The sequence below is a fragment of the Micropterus dolomieu genome, linkage group LG15 (assembly GCF_021292245.1).
Source record: "Micropterus dolomieu isolate WLL.071019.BEF.003 ecotype Adirondacks linkage group LG15, ASM2129224v1, whole genome shotgun sequence".
Taxonomy (NCBI): Eukaryota; Metazoa; Chordata; class Actinopteri; order Centrarchiformes; family Centrarchidae; genus Micropterus; species Micropterus dolomieu.
Window position 1 is genome coordinate 8,693,507 of NC_060164.1, and position 21,064 is coordinate 8,714,570.

The window sequence follows — 21,064 nt, forward strand, 5'->3', positions numbered from 1 at the left end:
TGTGTGTGTGTGTGTGTGTGTGTGTATATATATATATATATATATATATATATATATATATATATATATATATATGTATGCATTTGTGTGAGATTTAAAATATAAATATTACTGGCATAGCAATGTGGTGATCATGTGTGAAAATTCTTAGTTTTCCTTTCACCTTTACAGGAAGCATGACCATTCTACCTACGGTGCTGTTCCTAATCACGGGGGTGCTGAGGGAAACTGCAGTGAAGACTGCTGACAACTCGGTGCCTGTGCCCGTGTCAGCTGCCCTGCAGGGCATCAAGACTATCATCACCTCCCCACTGGCCCGGGTGGAGAGCATGCAGACACCGTGGACCGGCCTCGTGAGGAGCAGCCTGGCATCTGTACTCGAGCACTCTCAGCCAGGTAAGTAAATACACACATGCACGCATGTTTGATGGGACCACTGGCCAAGCTGTGGTGGGGACGAGAAATGAGTGTGACATCATTATTCATTGACAGTGTACGTCCTTGTTTTTGTATTTTTGTAGATGAGTGTAGACCTGACATGGACGAGGTCAGTATGTTGACAGCGATCACACTCTTCCTGTTGTCTGCCAGCAATGAACTTATAGGAGTAACTGTCCTGCAGAAGGGCTGCATGGACCGCTTCCGAAATGCCCTCAACTCTAGTGATCCCTGGGTAAGCACCTATGTATACAAGCACAGTTTGAAGTATGAGAATCTCAACCCGGGCAAATTTTTAATGCCCGATCAAAAGGTGTATTAGACATTCCAGACGGGTGGGGCCAGGTTTAGTGAGTTATTTCATTCTTCTTGCCACAGGTTCAGGCCCGGTGTTACCAGCTGCTGTTGTCAGTTTTTCAGCACTCCAGCCGTGCCCTGTCTACTCCATACATCCACGCTCTGGCTCCGCTCATGGTGGAGAAGCTGAAGGCAGTGGAGCGCAGTCGGCCAGGGACTGCTGCCGAGCTGCAGGCTGTGCAGGAGGGAATCAGGGTCCTGGAGAATCTGGTCGGCATGGGTGAAGAGCAGAACCGTAAGTATGCCTGTGCCTAATGGACTAAAGTGCCGTATTTGCTCCATTAAAGTGTTTAGCTCCATTAAAGGAGGTCTCTTAAAGTATTTAGCTCAGTGCTTTTGGATGTGTGCTGTCAAAGATCAGAGCAACAGAGCACTAAATGCTAAATTTAGAATCCCTGCACTGGTTTACTGTCAGTTTCACTATTGATTTCAACATTATGCTGCATTATACTGTATATTCTATATTATTTATTCAAATTTATCAATGTAATATTTTGTCTCCTCAATTATCTTGTTCCTGTATCTTTAGTGAAGCAAACTGCTTTCTATAAAAAAGTTGATTGATTTCATGTCTTAGTCATGTTATACTGCGTGGTATTATAGTTTATTCTATGTTTGGCATTCAAACTGTTTTTTAAAGGGTTATTTGTGATGCAGCTTGTGTTATGCATCACATATTGGTGGTGTTCATTTATGTTTTGATTTATTGTATTTTGGGCTGCCAATTGTTTTTCATTACCAGTTGAACTGCTGATTATTTTCTTGAAAATCATTAGGTTTATAAAATGTCAGTAAACATTAAAAAATATCCATCACAGTTTTGCAGAGTATATAATGACGTCTTCAATCTTGTTTTGTGCAATCAAAAATATTCAGTGCTGTGATGTTAGACAAAGAAAAGCAGCAAATTGTCACATTAGAGAAACTGACACCAGAGGATGTTTGGTCATTTTTCTTGAAAAATTTGTCAAACCATAATTCAATTATCAAAGTTGTTGCTCCTTAAATTTCTACATCAAGTAATTGATTATTTGTTGCTGCTCTTATTATACTTATTATGTGTAATTGATGATTAACCTGGGTTGTTTGGAGATCTGAGTTTCTATTCAGTCCTGTTTTGTCAGAATTGTGCGCTCATCTTGGATTTTATGACCCGTTATTAGTTCCAGTTTCTTTCAGTATCGCTCCAGTGCACATGCCAGTTTACTTGTTAAATCTGGCACATATAAATAAATAATAGTTTTCTGTTCGTAATGATCTTTTTTTTTAACGTCTCAATGTTTGTATGTGTTTAATAGGGGTGCAGTTGCTGGCTCTTCTTGTACCAACTCTTGTCTCCTACCTTTTGGATGAAAATGCTATCTCTTCTGCGCCCCAAGTCTCCAAAGGCCTTCATGATTTTGCCCTTCAGAACTTAATGCGGATTGGACCCCTCTATCCAGCTGCCTTCAAGATAGTAATTGGTGCAGCACCTGAGCTTAAAATCCGTCTGGAATCTGCTATACGGGCCAACCAGGCCAGCAGCAAAGCCAAAGCTGCAGCCAGGCAAGCTCAGCCGACCGTGCAAGCAGCACCAACCATCAAACTCAAGACAAGCTTCTTCTGAACTCTCCAAACATGCACTGTACACTCTCACGGACTAATTTAATATAGTTTTTATTCTGTCAACAGTACCACATGTGATGTTTGTATCAGTGTATTTATTTATTCTACATCTCACCTTTTGTTTTTGATGTATGAGAACTCTTCTTGAAGTCAAGAAGAAAATTATGTAAATATCATTAAAAAGCATTTGAATGTTCACTTTAAAAAGGCTCACTTTAAAAGCTGTAGGAACATTTTGATTATGTGAATGTATTGTTTCTGGATTTGACCCGCATTTATAAAGGAAGACGATTTACATTTTAATTTTTCAGTCGATTATTTTTTTTTTCCTGATCTTGTCGTTTTTCTGTGGTCATCATCCCTCACTATCCACAAGTTGATGCCTACTGTGCCATTTTTCTCATTTTGCTTCAGGATGAGCATGGCACTTGTATTTCCTACTTTAGATTCCAATCATGTTTGTTTGTTTAATGGAGCTGATTTAGTATATGGCCTTAGGGTCTGCTGATTGTTACTGATGATTGTCCTACTACATGTTATTAAACATAACTGAGAAATTACTTTTGATCATTACTTTGAGCCCGGAAGGCAGTTAATTGGTCTCCTGATAAATGGGTTAATACTATACCATTTAATGTATGTGCTGCATATCATAAAGATGTTGTATTTCTTTTAATAGATTTTTGATCCATGTGTGTCTATGTGTTATAGCAACATGAATAGGTGAGCATCAGCTGCCATCGTAAATTGGCAGGTTTGTTGAAATAGCCCTATGTGATATTCCAGCCCCATTTATTTGAAATGTGAATAAAGTTGCTTTGACCTTACTGCGCCTGTAGTTTTAGCCGATGGTTGAACCCAGTTTGGGGAATAAAAACTGGTACTTGCGCTATGCGGATGTTCCTCTGATAAACAAGGAGAGTGTGTTCGTCCTTCCGGGGAGTCTGGGTACACAAATCAAGTGCCCCCAGCAAACATGGAGTGGGCGTGGTCAGTGTTACTGACGTCATTCAATGACAGCTAGCTGTCAGAAAGTGAGTTCATTCCCTCGAGCCGAGGAGACCGACCACAGTCGATAGCTTTTCGTTGGTATCTAGCAGCCCGAGCCAGTGAGACAACGGACAGAGCTTTCCACCGAGCCCGGCCATGGACGAACAGGCGGGGCCCGGCGTATTCTTCAACAACAATAACAACTCTGTTCTACCCGGCGGTGGGAAAGGACCGCTGCCTGATGGCGACGCTGGGGAGGCGGCTAGGGCGCAATACAGTATCCCGGGGATCTTGCACTTCCTGCAGCACGAATGGGCCCGTTTTGAAGTAGAGAGGGCACAATGGGAGGTGGAGCGGGCCGAATTACAGGTGAAAACCACCACATTTTGTGTTTACACGACTATATATTAGTGGCACTACCGGGGCAAGACGCTGCTCCTTCCTAGTTCCTCTCATTGAGTTTCTGTTTGTTTGTTCGCGTTACCATGTTAGCTTGTTAGCTTTAGCTCTGAAGCTAAAAAAGGAGCTGCAGCGCCCCCCCAGACCCGACTGCACGACGACTTTTTGCGACCTCATTACTGTGACTGAAACCACTAAACTTTGTTGCTGCCTTTAGTAGCTGGAGTAACGTTAGGCTTATAGAATAATTTCTGTAATCAAACGACCTACGGATAGCTACATTTACTTGCAAAGTAGGTCATGTGCAGTGCTAAGACATTGTGTAGAAACACACATCGGTTACCTACCTACTTATAGCTAATTGTATAGCACCCCGCCTTGATTTTCTTATTGCATTTTTGTCTCAAAACGCAAAAAGGATTATGTGGAGGAAAATTGGTAGTTTTGTTAAATGCTTTGATTTCTTGAGAGCTGTCAGTGCTGACAGACAGCTCACCAGACTGTGGAGTCAGTCACGTTATGTCTTTATTATGAATTTTATCTTTAGCTAGTTGCCATGTCACTGCTTCTCCTGAAGACGAAATCTGCTGTACGTGTCTGTTGAAAAGGTCACAGTGCTTTTAATTGGTCCACTCATTTGATAGTAAATCTGACCCTTATCAAATGTTCAAACAACGGACATATTCTATTCTATCTATTTATAAGGTGTAAAAAGACAGTCGATCTTCCTGCTTTAACTAAAAGTTATGTTGGTTATGTTAATGTCTCAAAATGTCCACTCTGAAATCTTTGCTTTGTTGTGGGCTCCAGTCAAACTAGAATTTGAACTTTCACTCTACCAAGTTTTATTTGGCATGAGCCTTTATTTGTTACTTTTTTCCGTGTTTGATTACACTGTATTGGAGTACAAAGTGCTGGACCAGTCATCACAGACTATTTGCAGGTGTTGGCTTTTTTTGGCTGGCAGGATGTTGATAATATTTGAAGCCAAACAATTACTGGTATGTTTGTTGCTTCAACGTATCCTAATTTGAGATGGAAACTATCATCACCAGCTTGCATGGTCAACTCTTCATACTTAGATTATCTACAGCAGAGGAAATGACTTTGGACACCATGTGCGAGACCATTATTTCATCCAGGATCTGAATGCTATTGTTATGTCTTATTGTTAAGAAACAATAAGACATAACAATAGCCTCCGTGAGTCTCCGTGCCCAATGTTTGGAAGAAAACGTTTTGTTTCTTCATTTTGAAGCACTTGTGTGGGCCTCAGGTTTTGGATCACAGACGAGAGTCAACAAGGGTTTGACTGCAGGCAGCTCCATCAACAGGCTGACCTCAGCTAACAAAGAGACGAGAGGGAGACACTGCATTGTTTTTAGATCGGTGACGTATACCCTCAGTGTAGTAGGGTTTTGACTCATCCGGCCCATTTATTTAGCTTCCTGTCTGCTGTCATGAAGCAACTTATCAGTGAAGCAGCTGCAACTGCGGCAAAGCACACTGAGGTTGCTAAATGGCTTATTGGGTAGTTTGTTTGTGGCGGCAAAATGGTGCGCGCTCAATTTGAGTTCTTGTTTTTGTTCATTCCAAACAGTTCAATGTTTGCACATAATTTAATACCTCTGGCTTACTCATAATTGCACTCTTAATCACTGTAGCACAGTAGCTAACGGAATAGCTGTTTCAAGAAGGAATTATCTATTTTGTCAACTGTGACCGTTTACTGTTGTCTCTGTAATATCAGTCTGTGCCAGTGCTGCACTATACTGGAGCAATAACGCTAAAGGTATTGAAAAGCTTTGAAAATCCACTGATAATTCAGGGAAACATGATTTCTTCAGATACCTTCAATTGAGACAAAGGGACGAGTGTGATTAGGATAGACATCGATGTATATAAAAGTAAGACTAACAGAATTCTGATTTCCAGGATTTTTTAATGTTTACAGTTGAAAAGTGGTCTTTCACAATGTAAGTTAAATCAAGGTGGGAGTAACAAGCTAACATAAAGTTAACCAAAGATGATGTTGTAGAACATATGTATGACACAGTCTGCCACCTGAAGCTCAGATCTGTGAAGGGAATTTTCTTTTTAACTTCAGAAATATATAAGTCTCAGAACAACAAGCCTGAACATGGTTGATGTGGAGGATGTATGGTAAAATGCCTGCTGGTCATGTTCATCATTCACTGTTTTTGGGAGTGTCCTAATATTTCTTCTTACTGGGTTGACGTGGTAACAGATCAATAATCAGCCGGGAGCATGATTTTAATTTCAGTGTTCGGGAGATCGGCCAACTGGCCTGAATAAGCAGGTGGTAGTAGTAGTAGTAGTAGTAGTAGTAGTAGTAGTAGTACTATTAGCAGGTAGTAAAAAAATAGACATGCACTAAAAAATACTGGAGAAACTGGAAATCTTAAGTGATTTCTATTTTTTATTACTATATAATTTCATTTTGGAAAATGTGGCCAGTGTAACACAGCTTCTTTTCATTTCCTGTTTTACATGATATCAAGCATTTCACCTTACCTATGTTGACCCTGTCTGTCGCCATCTGGTCTGTCTGTTCTGCTTTTGTCAAACAACAACAAAAAACTAAAGTAAAAAAAGAGAGAAAAGCTTTGAAAATCCACATGGGATGTAACCTTGCTGTGTCCTTGAGGGATGTGTACATTTTAAACACACATTATACTTTTACCCATAGAAGGTATTGGTCAAAGGGACCACAGTGAGGAAAAACGGCGCTCGTAGTGTTCATGATCATGTCCACACACTAACTAACTAACTAACTAACTAACACACTGACATGTCATCTTGCACGCTTTCAGAGAGTCACATATATGGTTTTAGATAAAACCCCTTTAAGAATATACATAGTCATGTCCCAGTTCAGCGAATGCTCTCCTTCCAGGATTTTCCCATCTTATTTGTAAAGACATTGAATGGAAGACAGTTGAAGCTGTGTCTTATGTCGCTGTATGGGAAGGAAGGCAAACCCCAGTGTAGGAATGTCGTCCAGCCAGCCTGTTAGGTCATGCTCAGAGCCACTCCTCTCTTCTGGAGCAGCACAGAAACTGTACAGTACATGGCCTACTTATGCTGCTGCTGTGAAATGCATAGGCTGCTGTCATTCACGATTAGACTCAAGTCTAGTGGTCATTGATAATCAATCGATAGACTCTGTTAAGCTGATTTGGTCAGCTAGCGATAGGTTACAGCTCTAGTCAGTCTGTAGTATGTTATCTTGGTGAGAAAAGTGACTAGTAGTAACTAATGATTATTTCGTTATCCGTTAAGCAATTTGTTCTTTTATTCTTTAAATTTTCAAGATATAGTGGAAATGGCTTCATATTGCATGCTTTGTCATAACAACAGTCCAAAACTCAAAGATTAAGTTGTTGTAATTAAATTTCATGTCCTAAAATGGTGTCCATCTCAGTTTCCAAGGTGACATCTTCAAATGTCTGAAGCTGTTAAGAAGCTGAAACCAGAGAATGTCATTTTTGCCTTTAAACAAAGATTACTTGATTATTAAAATAGTTGTTTATTCATTTGTATTCAAATAAACGGCTAATAATTTCAGCTTTAACTAAGTGGTCATCAAAATGGTTGTTGATTTATTTCCATAAGTTATTTGAGCCACAGGAACTTTACTTTGGTACAGGTGATGGGTTAGCCTAATTTGTGTGTGTTTAAAGTGTGATTAGTGGTGCATGCCAGTCATGTATATTTATTTTAATTAGCAGTATCCACAATGCTGTATAAAGCATTGTTTAGTTGTGCGTGGCAAAAATTCTATTATGTAGCAGTTATCCTTGGAGTTGTGTTTTTGTAGTTTTTTTACAACTTTCTGTTTTCCAAATTGTAATTAAAACATTACTGCAGAGATTTATGATGCAATCCATAACAGTGAAAGACAGTTAAGCGTAGTAAACTGTGGTTTTGCATACCTATCTATCAGAATGAATATTATTAATATTGGGGTTTTGATTTAATTGTTATCACCCTGCCATACTGATAACACAGTTCTTTTATGGCCTGATGACTGTGGTTGAGTTGCGTTACGCCCTGAGCAGGCCAGGCAGGACTCCAGTGTTCTTCATCAGCCCTCCAGCTATGGGGAAATCCCTGCTCCATAGGGTATCTCCTTGCCAGGGGTATCTGTCGGCAGCTGTAATTTGACACCAGGAAAAGGTTGAAGGTGACTCGGGGTGTAAGATGGCTCTGTGTGGGTGCAGACTGAAACGTGGACCCACTTATTTTCACAGAATTGAAAAGTCTCTTGTAAAGGAAAAGCTTTTAACATAAGCAAGATTATTATGTGGCTCATGTTATTTGCAGCAAACTGTGGAGCAACCTAGAATTAGCATGCCTTAGTGAGATGACTTATTACTGTGATCTCATGTTTACATTTACTAATGGTGAAGCCTGGGGAATATTTAGCTCAATGGTGCGGCAATACCATGCACAAATGTACACATGGACATACCATGACATTCAGAAATGGGTGTCACCGCCATTCCTAAGTTGATACTACGTCCACCCCCAAGCTGCAGTTATTTTTGTTTTCTCTCTCAGTATGTGCCCCAGAGTGGGAAAGTACAAGAAAGTGCATGTTGCTTCCTCAACAAGAGTATATGTACCATTTTCTCAATGTTATTATTCACCACTGCTCCGATCTTTTGTCACGTAACCAGGCTGTTGACCACAAACATCTCCATCCTCAGTCATAGGTTTAAGACTGTGGTGATATTCACCGAAAGCACCACAAAAACAGTCAGTGCAGTGTATATTAGATATTTACTGTACAGATAATGGTGAGTAGTTTAAAAGGGTTTGTGTTTTTCCTGTGAGAGAGCCCTGAAGGGACCCTTGTTTATTAACTAAAGTCTGGTCCTCTGAGCTTTACTCTACTGTCTGTGTTAGAGCCAAACTCTATGCTGTAGAGCTGCCTTGTTGGCCTGTTAATTCCCTTCTCTTTCCTCCACTCACACATTGAGCCTTCATCTGTGTACGTGGGAGTGCGGGACAGCTGCCTGGTTGTGCCACAAAGTTGCCTGCCTCCCCCAGTTTTACAGTAAATCTTAAGTCGCCAGTCTGTCAGAGTTGTAAATTGGTGCACTCACCAGATCAAATGGTGAAAATGATGACGTTGTTGTATTCCCACTTTTTGATGGCTAAACAGTTTTCTTGTGGAAATTAATTACACTGTGTACAGTCTATGTCTGTGACGGAAGCCAGCGAGGCTGTGCAGTGAGTAAACCTGACTCCCTGATACCTTAAGAGACGCACTGGTGACCGGCACCAGAGCCCATGGGTTTTAGACTCCTCGTCAGCGTGTCCGCCTCCCGTACCCGAGGTCGCCGGTTCGAGTCAGGACCGGGAGCAGCCGGTTACATCTACATATAGATTTTAAGTATATCATGCAACTTGGTTTACATTAAAACATATACATATTAACCTTAAATAACTGGATACAGCTGAGGACCTTTTCATTTAGAAAAAACACATGTCAGAGTTCTGCTATGTTTGTTTACGTTAATGTAAAATTTTCCACGTAATATTTAATTCTGCACTCTTTTTGCATCAAAGTTAAGGATTTGGGAGCCCTGGTGGCCCGGAGAGTTAAGTGTCTCCAATTCAACTCCGGTCACCTTTTAATGAGTGACTGTGGTTCTTTGTTTCTGATGCTGGCTAATAACTAGACAGCTGATCATATTTTGCCATAAATGTAGTCAGACCTGCGATTTGGCAAAAGGCTTTTTACAACATCAGAGTTCTTGTTTACTTATTTTCTCCCATTTAAAATCGTCCTTGCTCTCTAGATTGTGAAGCTGCTGTAAATGTTGTATTCAACATGGTTCTGCCAGGACCACACCTTACAATCGCACAACCTATTTGTCAGAGAAAATGCTGATGTTTGAAAAATTCAGCTCTTTGCCTGCATGCAGTATGTGAGAGTGTGCATGTGTGCAATGAGCCTTATGTAATATTAATGCAGCAACATGGGATGCAGCACCCTTGTCCTCAAGAAGCCCAACATACTGCCTTGTTTGCACCCCTGTAAGGTAGCACTGCAGTGTCAACTTGACGTGGGCTGTGTGATGGCAAAGTGTAAAATGAAGCTCAAGTGGGAACTCGTGATGAGATGAAAACAAGTCTGTGAAGGGGTAGGAAAAGAGGCGCTGTGAAAAATCTCTAGCAATTTAAGGATTGTCTTTTTTTGGGGGAGGTATCGTATAGGAGATGAAAAGTACAGCTTTCCTCATTCCAGATAACTCAGCAGAAATCTTTAGTAAATCCCAGTTTGGGCAACTCATTGTCTCACCCTGACCCTCTGAGCAATCCTGAATCCGTGCCGTGTTCGTGAGCATGGTGGATCGATGTGCTGCATCTGCATTTGAAGGAGGGCGCTCCAGCCGTGATCGAAGGTCCTCAGTATTTCACAGTGGAACTCGCTCCTTCTGTGGCACACGAGGAGCAAATTGGAGCAGTGGATTAAGCTAAGCAGTTTGTTTGGTTCCCACTCCCGACAGTCAGTCTGATGCTTGTATAATATGTTTATATACAATCAGTATGTCGCCTTTTTACAAAGACACAATGTGGTTGTGGAAAGATAACCAGTTTTAGTGTAAAGACTTGTTACCCTCACCATCTTTAGCAGCGGAGGAGGTGAAGAGGCAGCTGGATGTGAAACTGGAGTAACTGATGCTCCTTTAGGAGGGTAAAAGGATAATCTGCCTGAACACAACCTTAATTTTAGATTCATAGTCACAAATCACTCTTTTGCTTTTGGTGGGTGGAATGATGTTTTCTACTGTGTGACATTATAAATTTGTCCATCAGAAAATGTTGCTCTTCCATTTTTGGTTGCGGTCCCTTTAATATCTCTGGATGTATGAGACCATTGTGGGCTATGTTACATCAGTGAGCAGGTCTGCTTTATGGCCATATTGAATTTTGCATCAATGTGATGATGACCTTTTCATTTGTCTGGTACTTTATTTGCTGGATTTGCCAAAAATGTGCTCTTTCCAGGGTATCTGCAGATATAGTATCTTGAGTATTTTCACTTTCCTGTCGTAGACAGTAATGTTAGTTATGACATGTTTTTGTATTTGATTGCAGGCTCTCAAGAGATGCTACACACCTACAGTTGACTGTGTGCACAGGAAGCTCTTTAATCCCTTTTTGTGGCGTTTCAGATGACTCCATCAGACCTATAACAAGTACTGTTATTACTGCTAGCTACAGTAGCCAGGAAGCTCATGGTCTCAAACTGACAGTTTTAACAGGACTTAAATAAATTTCAGCAGCAAAGTACTTAAAAAAAAGTTATAATAAATAATTCCATATAGTCACTATTGGTTTCCATTATACTTTTACATAAATAATGTTCCCCAAAAAAGCAAGTTCATGCAGAAGAAGAAGCAACAATCTCTTGAGACTGCTACGCTGTCTGTATTTAGAACATTGAAGTATGTGTGAAGCTGTTTTTGGATGCCTTAATTAAATATATTTATTTTATGGAAGGGATAAATGTATTTGACCTAATAATTGAACCTGGACGGCCTATACAGCAACAATAACATTTTTTCTTTATGAGGACAGACAAACAATATGTTATTAATTGTAGGTAGATCATGAATTTTCTGATCAGACAGAAGCCATTTGAAATATATTGTTATGATGAGTACATACATATAGCAGCAGTTTTGACTAGAGCCTGACCGATATGGAGTTTTGGGGACTGATGCCGATATAAAAAAAAGCCGATTTATGAGCCGATATGTTGAAAATTATAGTAGACCCCTTTCCTGTCCAAACTACACTTAGAACAGGCCGATATTGAAAGCTGTTCTGTATGTATAATACCTTTTCTTTAATACCTTATGTTAATAAAATAAATTACAGTCTCAACAACTTAAGATGTAAACAGTTGCACATCAATAAATATTTGCTGCAAGAAGGTGCAACTATAAACAGATGGCTGAAAGAGAATAAGCATAGACTATGTGTACAATATATAACGTCACAGTGGCCTGGGGTTGAATGCATATAACACTATTCGACTGTCTACAACGAGGACTTGCAACTTTGAGATTTAATTTAACTAACGTTATAACTATAACCAGAGTTGTTACGGCTCTGACTACAATGTTTCACATCTACATCATCACACAAAGAGGAGCTACAGGAAGCAATGTTAGATTCTTGTTCAGCTCACGTTTATTTACATGTTATCATTTCAGACACGCTGACTATAACTGCAAACAGGCGGCTCACAGATATATTTAGAATACATCAGAAACCTTAGTTTAATGGCTCATTAATGTTAGCGCTGTGCCAGTGATAAACATTGCATTAGCTTTGTGGCTGATTTTTTTCAGCCGGCAACGTTAGCTGCTGTACGTGATTTTAGAGAATATTTAGAAGTGATGAACTAGGGACAAATGAGGGCCGTTTGCTAGAACTGCCACACTGTTTCAGAAATAAATCTTTTCTCGTTTGTCAGTAGCGTAGACTCCAACACCCAAATACCGTAACATTAAACACACTGCTGTGAGCCTGGATTGGTGATTGGGTCTGTTTTTATTATAATGATTTAGGGCATGTAATTAACATGACAAAGGCCCGACTCACCGCTGAGGTAGACTCCAGTCAGCCGATTGTTTTCTTGTGGTTTATCTGATTATTAACAGAGGAGCTGCAGAGCTTCCTCTGGTGGGCAAACTATGCAACACTCATGACCTGTCTCACTGTTTCATTATCAATAGTCATATCTGCTGTTCTAAACGCCGATGCCGATTAAATGGCCGGCCGATATATCGTTGGTGTTTCGGCAATTTTATTGGATTTTTACCTAACCTACTCGAAGTGAGATATTTTAGCCATAAAGAGGTTATGCTCATCTGTAGTGATTTTTTTTATGTGAACATAAAGGAAATACCCTGCTTTAGCCACATTACAGTAGTCCCCAGCACCTCTTTCTTGCTTCAGTTGTTTTGCTGCCTTTTTTTCTGTGGCTACTGGTGTAATGGCATGCGTGGAATGTACTTGGCTAGTCATCAGGCCGGCCATCATGGCGCTCGTTGGTTTGTGGTAACTGAGAGTAAACCTGGTGTTCGCTGAAAGAAAGGTTGTTTGCATTGTAAATGTGGGATTTACACCAGCCCCTTTTCCTTCTTCAGCTCTGACCGTGGCTGAAGGGCTGGCGTGTGTGTGTGTGTGTATGTGTGTAAAGCCCTGAGGTTGCATGAGTATCCACTGCATTTCTTTTACAAATGGAGTGAGCTCAGTCTTGCCGCTCAGATGGACTGGGTTTTTCAGAGTGTTCACTCTGTCTAGATTAAATGGCCTTATTGTGCTGTACATGTCTTTGGTGATGACGCAGAACTAGTCTGGAAGAAAACATGCCTGGAATTCACAAATCCCAGACTTTTAAGGTCTTGTCTAATTATAAATAGTGGAGATATTGTTTATGATCGACTGAAAATAAAGTTGAAAAGAGTAGACAATATAAAATTTGGTGCAATTGTTTGTCTGTGTAATTCACGATATGTAGTTAAATAAACTTTAGTTAATTTATTGAATATCATGCAAGCGCAAGATGCATGTGTAAAAATGAAGAAATAAAAACTGTTTTCCTGCTGGTGCAACAAGTAAATCAGACTAAAGTGTAATTTATACTTCTGCGTCAAATCGAGTAGGTGATGGCGTAGGCTACGGGGCTACGCAGAGGCTACGCCGTCGCCTGACGTGCACCTCCTCACGTTTACAATTTTACCCCCATTTACTTTAGCAGAGTGCTAAACCGGAAGTTAGCCTGCTCGGCCGGCAAAAGTCAACACAGTGGACGCTGTAGCGCTACTGCCGACTAGCGTTTGGGGGTGTAATTGGAGAATGACGGACACACCTACGCACAAGTATAAATGCATGGCTACGTGCGTAGCCGACGGCGTAGGTACGCACGTAGACCCTACGCAGGAGTATAAATGGGCCTTAACTTAGCTGACATCAATCAAAATGGCTCTGAAAAGGGACATGAAATTAGTATCTCTTGTAATCCTTGTCATAAGTAGTTTGTACAGTTTTACTTGTTTCTGTCTTCAAATTTGTCTCAAATTGTGATCAAGCTGCTGTCGGCCCATTTGTCCTTGTTTTACTAATTTCTGTAAGAGTAGAAAATTGACAACCAAACTAGGATTCACTACACGCCAAAGCAGAAAGTATTGGGATCAATTTTTTTCATAGCCTATCAGAATGTCAGTGGCTTGTGTTTATTTTCCTCTCTAGCTGTTAGTATATAGAATAGTATTAGTCTCTTAACTCCTTTTCCTGTCTCTGAAAAGCCCTGCGCTCTAGATGGATGCCCCATGCTACATGTCTCTTACTTAGACAGACTAAGGGGCCCTTATCCAGCAGCCCAATCCCAATAATGCAGGCAGTGTGAGGCCATGAATTAAATGCTTCCTGTGTCTCTTTATGGCCCGAGTTGACTCACTGCATTCCTCCCAAGGTTAATGTTTGATGGAGGAGAGATGGCGAGCCAGAGATTCACAGAGCCACACTCTTCTCTATCTCTGGCAACGCAGGACGCCAGGGGTCCCTGGGCCAGCGTTTCATGTGGATAAGGAAGTGAATGGTCACTCGCTATATCAATTAATGCAGATGTATAGTTTCATCCACAGTGAAAAATTTGTCAATGTGTGGTCTCTGTTTTAACTGGACAACCTGTCAAGCTGTTCTTACACTTTGTCTTTGTCATAGATGTGACGTTCTTGAGGCAGGGCTTTAGCTGTCATTGTTAAAATACGTGAGATGTTTTCTCTGTTGAAGAGATTGTGGAACTTTTTTATAGACAATTTTGGGGGGTTTAACCCTTCTTCTTAGTGTTGTTTTAACATTTTTAGCCAGGGAGAATGACATCAAGAGACATTTAATGGAAAATAGCTCTGCATTTAGACTAATGAGGTATTTGTAGGTTCTGCAGCCCAGTTGCATGTGATACAGTTTCATCGTCCCAAGGCAGGGGGTCCTCATTGTTATTTGGACTGGAGCCACTTTAGCCAAAGTAATTTATTTTGGGAGTTGCACAGTCTGTCCCAATCCAAACAGTGATCATTTTCCATATGCAGCATTTTCCAAATGCCTTGTTTGCACTCTGTTATGTGCCTCCTCCATTATCCCCAAGACCGAACAAAGTGATCCCTGCTTTATTGAATGTAAGCAAGTTGTTCATTAGTTGTCATTTGCACCACTGAAGGCCGCCTTTTCAACCCACCTGCTGGGACAAATCAATATTTTTCATCAGGTAAAAAATTATTGACTTACTCACTCTGCCATGACGGCTGGAGCTATGTTGGTGTTTTCTTTATTCGTTGCCTGCCCTGCTCCATATTCCTGTCACTTGTGGGCTTAAAAATGCTCCAGAGGCCTTTTCATAAAGTTTTTTAAACCTTTTGTGGCGCTACCTTTCTCTTTTGTTTTGACTTTCTCTGTTAACGCTCAATGATACTGTCTGATGAACATGGAACGTCAGATACATACTAAACGTCATTGTTGTCAATCCAGTATGCATTAGTATAGATCCAGCCGAGGGTAGATGCACATGACACAGGATGAATAAGGACTTGGAGACTGTGTAGATGTAACAGATAGTGATGTATGTGCTGTGCTGACCCACCTTTTAAAAACTTCAGTTGTTGGCGTCTATTGCAGACTCCTAGCATGCGACTGTTGCCAGTTAAACTCGGTGCTGTTTACATTGTCAAACTGAGAACCGGTACCCTAAATCCTAAGGGTACTGTAGCTCTAGCAGGCAGATTGTTACGAGTTGTTATGAAAGGCCGTTATTAATACTAGGCAGATTGAAGCGCTGTCATGACTCATTGTTGCAGGCAGCACCAGCGCTACTTGCTATCCGTGTGAAACTGTGATCTAGCCCACTCAAACTCGCACCATCCTCTGCATGTCGAGTGAAAAGCAGGGAAGTCAATATTCATTCCCTTTCAGATGTGAACGTGTGGTGGAATTTGAACCATTCCCAAGAGAAAACTGGAATTCGCTTTTTGAAGTTAGATGGGAGTAGTTTGGCTTGTGATGTTTCTCTCCATGGACCTGCCATCTTTTGCTGCTGTGTCAGATTTTTGTTAATGTTAATCCAAAATAAGATTAAACATTGCACTTCAATTATTCTTTCATCTTCTCCTAACCGTGGAGTGGCACTTAATGTACCTCTTACGTACATTGTCTTGCTGGTGATTTTCAGCACCTGAGATGGACTCTTAAGAAGAGTGTAGTTTTGATGAAGTACTGAAATGGAAACAACAGTGTGCTTATCCTCTTTTCTGTAAACAACGCCGCCTTTAGCAGCCTCTAGAGTCATTTGGCAGTCTTCATCTTTCTGTAACCCTTAAAATACTGAACGGACTGTGTGGACAGACTTCGTTGTGTGTGGTTTTGGTTTCTCTCTACTCCTCAGAATATAGGTAGTGGAAGGCAGTACACTGTAAAGACAAATATAAAGCTTTAGGCAGAACAGAGGTTATTTCATTTTTTTTAGCTCAAACATACAAAATGATTATAACATATACATGTGGAATGGAAAAAAGAAAAACAGCATGTAAAATGTGAAGGAACTATAAGACAGTGTAAAAACCAAACCACAGTGACTACACTCAAGCTAGTTAAGGCTAATGCTAGCTGGAGTTCAGTTACAGTTACAGCCTTGCTTAAAGCTAATTTATTAACTTTTTCCTGCCCTTTCCTGTAATTAATAAATCAGATGCTCCAGCAGCTTAGTAATTTAGTTTGTTTTACTGCAAGGCAGTAGCTAAATGTAATCACAATGGAGGAAAAACTAGGGGTGGGTGAAAGAAATCATCTATAATTATTATTAACATCAACTTCTGTGATTTCAAAACACATTTAACCAGTGATATTGGTGAGTAAATTACTCTTTCATGTCATTATTTTCAGGAAGAAGACTGTAAGATGTTTCAAAGTTAATGCAGTTAAATAAAATAAAATAAAATAAACAACACAACTCATAAAAGGCTGCATACTCTCATACATTAATTTGCTTTTTTCTTAGTCAGATAATGACACCTCATCAAGGCCAGTTAGCTTAACTGTCTGTTAAGTTTAATTTGCGGTTTTATACAAGTTATGATTATGTGATTGAAGAAAATGCCCGTTATCAAATGCATATTTTTTTTAAGTTCAACATTGAATCAAATACAACATAAAAACTAACTAAAGTGTTAATTTACAGTTAACAAATAGCAAGTTGTTTTAAAATGAAATCAAATAAAACATCAGCTCGTGATTTCATTTATAGTTCATAGCGGTCCTCTTGCAGTGTAGCTGATGTGAAATCCTGGATATTAAATGTAATGTACAATTTTCTCTAGTGGTCCCAGTTCAAATATAATTTACAAATGTAGATCTCTTCCTGTTTTTGAAGCATTTACTATTTTAAGTAATCCCCTCTCACACTGTACAAGACAGCCTATCACTATTTATTTATTATTTTGTTTATTTTTCTTCTTAATTGAAATTATTTGCTTTTCTCAGTAAATGTGATAGTCATGTTCTCAGATGTAGGTATTGTAATAACTAATATGTTCTACAAATATCCGTCTGAACTCTTGTATTTGATAAAGTGGGAAAAATGTTGATTTTAAAAAAACTTAATTTCCATACGTTTCAATTAAATTTTATTTATATAGCGCGTTTCACTGGTATAAACAAACGCACTCTGGGTTTGTACTCGCTGTACATCATTTGCAAATGCAATTTTAGACGCCTGCTAGCGATGTAAAACTGTATTAAAACATGGAACAGTAGGGAAAAGCACTTTTGTTTTCTATAGTGATTATTTTTGCAGTTTGTCAAAGAGATCCACAAAGTGCAGCCCTTGTTAGAAGTTAGTTTTGTCGTGAGCTGGAGGTGGGACGAAATTTGACGGAGGTGGGCGAATTGTAATTCTCTATGCAGGAAAAACCCTGCCTTATAGTAACGCCTGATAAAGTAGTCCTGCTGAAAACTAACTAACAGAGCTTAGATGCACTTCAGACAGACTTTTTTTTTTTTCTTTCCCATTTTCTTGTTTGCAAGGCAGACTACTTGGAATATATTGTGATTACAATCGTGCAATGTCTTAGCATGCTGTAAGATAGATTAAGTTTTTCTCAGTCTGTGATTTACACTGTTTGATTTATCTGCAAGCTTCAATGTGTGCTAACCTCTCTACCACTCTCATTACAAGCAAGCATGTGTGTGTGTGCACCCGTACACGTAGTGTGTGTGGTACACTGCAATGTAATGTAATGCTGACTCAGACCAAGTGCATCAACAGCTGCTGCCTGTTACTGAAGAGAGACAGTGATGTGCAGAGAGAAGGGATTTCAGAGGAGGGAGGAGGGACGGTTGTTGTGTGGGAGAGTGAGTAGGCTAGATTAAAATAGAATAGTACAGATTGGCTTTTTATTTCCCATCATGCCACGCATATTGATTTGACATCATCCTATTTCAGTCTTGACAGAAGTCGTTGTTCTCAGATGTTGCCTCATGGAGGTTGTCTTTAAAGTCTTTGTTGCTCGCTAGCTCATATCTAAGATGCCAAAACACCGGAAACTTACTCTATTTTTAAAAGCAACTACTGTAAATCTCTTTCTACTTTAAAATGTGACCTGACAATCCTATTTTTGTGCTTTCAGGCCCAAATCGCCTTCCTGCAAGGGGAGAGGAAAGGCCAAGAGAATTTGAAGAAAGACCTTGTGAGGAGGATCAAAATGCTGGAGTATGCACTGAAGCAAGAGAGGTGAGTGCCCTCATACCCTCTGCTGCTTCAGCCCACCCACAACACACACAAATACCTCAGCTAGTCTGCAGCTACTGCAGTGTTTCCATGTTGGAATACATTTTTTTCATAGCCTATCAGAATTTAGCCTGTGTCTTGTGTTTATTTTCCTCTCTAGCTTTTAGTATATAGAATAGTATTATTCTGTCTCTTTTAACTCCTTTTCCTGTTTTTACGTTCATAAAAATAAGATCCTGTTTCTAAGAAATATGGAAAAGGAGAACATGGCAGTGTGAGATTCTCACTGGTCAACAAATAAACGATAAAAAAGAGTTGATAGCGTTTTTAAAAGAATTTCCAGCCTCCGCTTGTTTATATTCTATGCGTACTGGTCCGATGTCCCAGCTGGTGTCTGCAGAAGCATTAATGGAGTGAGAGTGCCCGTGAGGTTCCCCCGAGTCCAGCTGGTGTCTCTGGACGAGAGCACATGTTGACATGAAGGGTTTGTTTGCTGTCGGATGCCGATGACTCTGCCCCGTTCTCAGTAGAAGGAAAGAGATCGTAGTAGAAAAGAAGGAGAGAATTCTCTCTGTCACAGGTTTCTTTCTTCAGTAAACCAGAAGAATTGCATTGTTCTCATTTTCATGTGCATTAGCCCGTCACCGTCACACAAAAGGTCCCCCTGGTAGCGGTGTTAATGTACTTTGCATTTCCCTTCCTCCTTGACGCATGGTTGCAAGATATATTGGTGATTTCAACACGTCTCTACCAAAGTGACTTTAAGCCATCAAGCACGTAATTCAGACAGACTGTGAAGCAGGTAGCCCTCTACCAAAACTGAAGAGAAAGTCCTCATTTATTTTGGATACACGTAAAGCATTTATGAACAGTGTTTCTGTCAGCACAGCTCAGGGTCAACTCAGTAAATTTAAAGTATAATTTATTACAATAATTTTCTAATTTTGGCCCACTGATAATAACACATAGTGACCAAAGTAATAGCTGAACTAAAGTCCAACAGGGCAAGAAACGAGCAGTCAAACTGTCCAACTTTGACCCACTATACTTTTTTTTATTTATTTACCAGGAACAATACACATCAATCAACATTTCAGTTTACACATCAATGTAAATGTAGGTGGCAAAGTGTGATGTAATGTCACTTTCACCCACCTCAACAATAACCACAGAAAGTAGTAGTTTCTAGTAGAGAAAGTAGTAGTTATCTGTACAGTAGAAGACACTGCTTCTGTTAGACAACCATGAGATAGGAATGTGTTGAATTCATTTATTTATTTTTTACTGTGGTATAGAAGTACTACTGAGAATCATGGAATTTCACTGGTATCTGTATGAACTACTAAATTTCTGCAATCGTGATATCCCTAGATGATTGTCTAAGCTAATGAGAGCCTTAACACAACAGTGTGTGAGTGCTCTGTCGTTCCACCAGTCAGCTCAGAGGTTAGACCTGTGCTCTGTGAGGAACGTCAGCATTAGGTTTAAGTGTCGAATCATCCTCCTGCTGTTTGTAGTGTGTATTTATCTACTTTTCTCCAGTGAGATCACTGTTGACTCTTCCTCAGAAGCAACACTGGGATTACTATCACTTTCCCCCGTTGCTAAGCAACAGGTCATGTCTCTGAGGGTATCTGAAAGCAATATCAGAAATGGCTTTCTGGATGTAGGATGTACCCAATTTAAAATGAATTTGATTTGAAAGGGGTTGCTTCCTCTGGATCGCAGGGGGAGTGGCGGGGGCTGCGTGAAGTAAAAGGTGTGAGAGCTCTGCTTGTACAGACACTTACCCACTGATACGGATGTGCGTGCAGTCATTGGACGAAAATGGAGCATCTAAGCACAAAGGCCGAAACAGACGAAAACAACACATTGTTATTTTCTATATGTTGAATGCCATTTTAACCAGTTTCTAAATACAGGTGAACTTTATTCTTTTGTGAATCACCCCCAGTGGAATCATATTATGATGAGGTGTATTTTGCATTTTAGTTTTACACATTTTTTATGTCTAAATTTTAATTCCAAGCAAATTGTTATGAATGAAGAGTCTGATCAGAAAAGGTTTGAGTAATCGCCCATTTGACTATCAAATCGTCTGAAAACGATTTGTCAGTTAATTGATTATTCCATCCCATTAGTATTTTGGTTTTCTTAGTCCCCTGTGGAAGTTCATTATCCTATGTGCAATTTGAATATATCTGCTTGGGACCAGGGAAATTATCGTGAAAATAATTCTTACAGTAGTTTCAGTCCTGTTTTATGTATCAGGATACATATCGACATCTTAAAAACATTTCTTTTAATTTTGTGATATTGATTTCAACCATGCTACTAAGTTAATCTGTCTGACAATGTGTTTGTGAGAAGTCGAACAAGTTGCTGTTGGCGTGACTTTCATAGCTGAGGCAAATGCCACATACATTTTTTTTTTTTTAAGTGGCT

At 39.9% G+C, this 21,064-nt stretch overlaps 2 protein-coding genes across 6 annotated transcripts in view; both read left to right on the plus strand.

The window, feature by feature from the left end:
* heatr5b (HEAT repeat containing 5B) overlaps positions 1–3,227 on the plus strand; it is a 20,394-nt gene extending 17,167 nt beyond the window's left edge. For all 5 annotated transcript variants that reach the window (XM_046071206.1, XM_046071207.1, XM_046071208.1 and 2 more), the window contains 4 exons: positions 172–396; positions 522–673; positions 817–1,030; positions 2,094–3,227. In XM_046071206.1, the coding sequence (XP_045927162.1) occupies positions 172–396; positions 522–673; positions 817–1,030; positions 2,094–2,401 (899 nt within the window). In that variant the 3' untranslated portion in view covers positions 2,402–3,227. The remainder of the gene's footprint in view (positions 1–171; positions 397–521; positions 674–816; positions 1,031–2,093) is intronic.
* Positions 3,228–3,438: 211 nt separating this feature from the next.
* Positions 3,439–21,064, plus strand: part of LOC123984362 (striatin-like) — a 29,630-nt gene continuing 12,004 nt past the window's right edge. The window contains exons 1-2 of the mRNA XM_046071211.1: positions 3,439–3,759; positions 18,519–18,622. Of these exons, the coding sequence (XP_045927167.1) occupies positions 3,547–3,759; positions 18,519–18,622 (317 nt within the window). The 5' untranslated portion in view covers positions 3,439–3,546. The remainder of the gene's footprint in view (positions 3,760–18,518; positions 18,623–21,064) is intronic.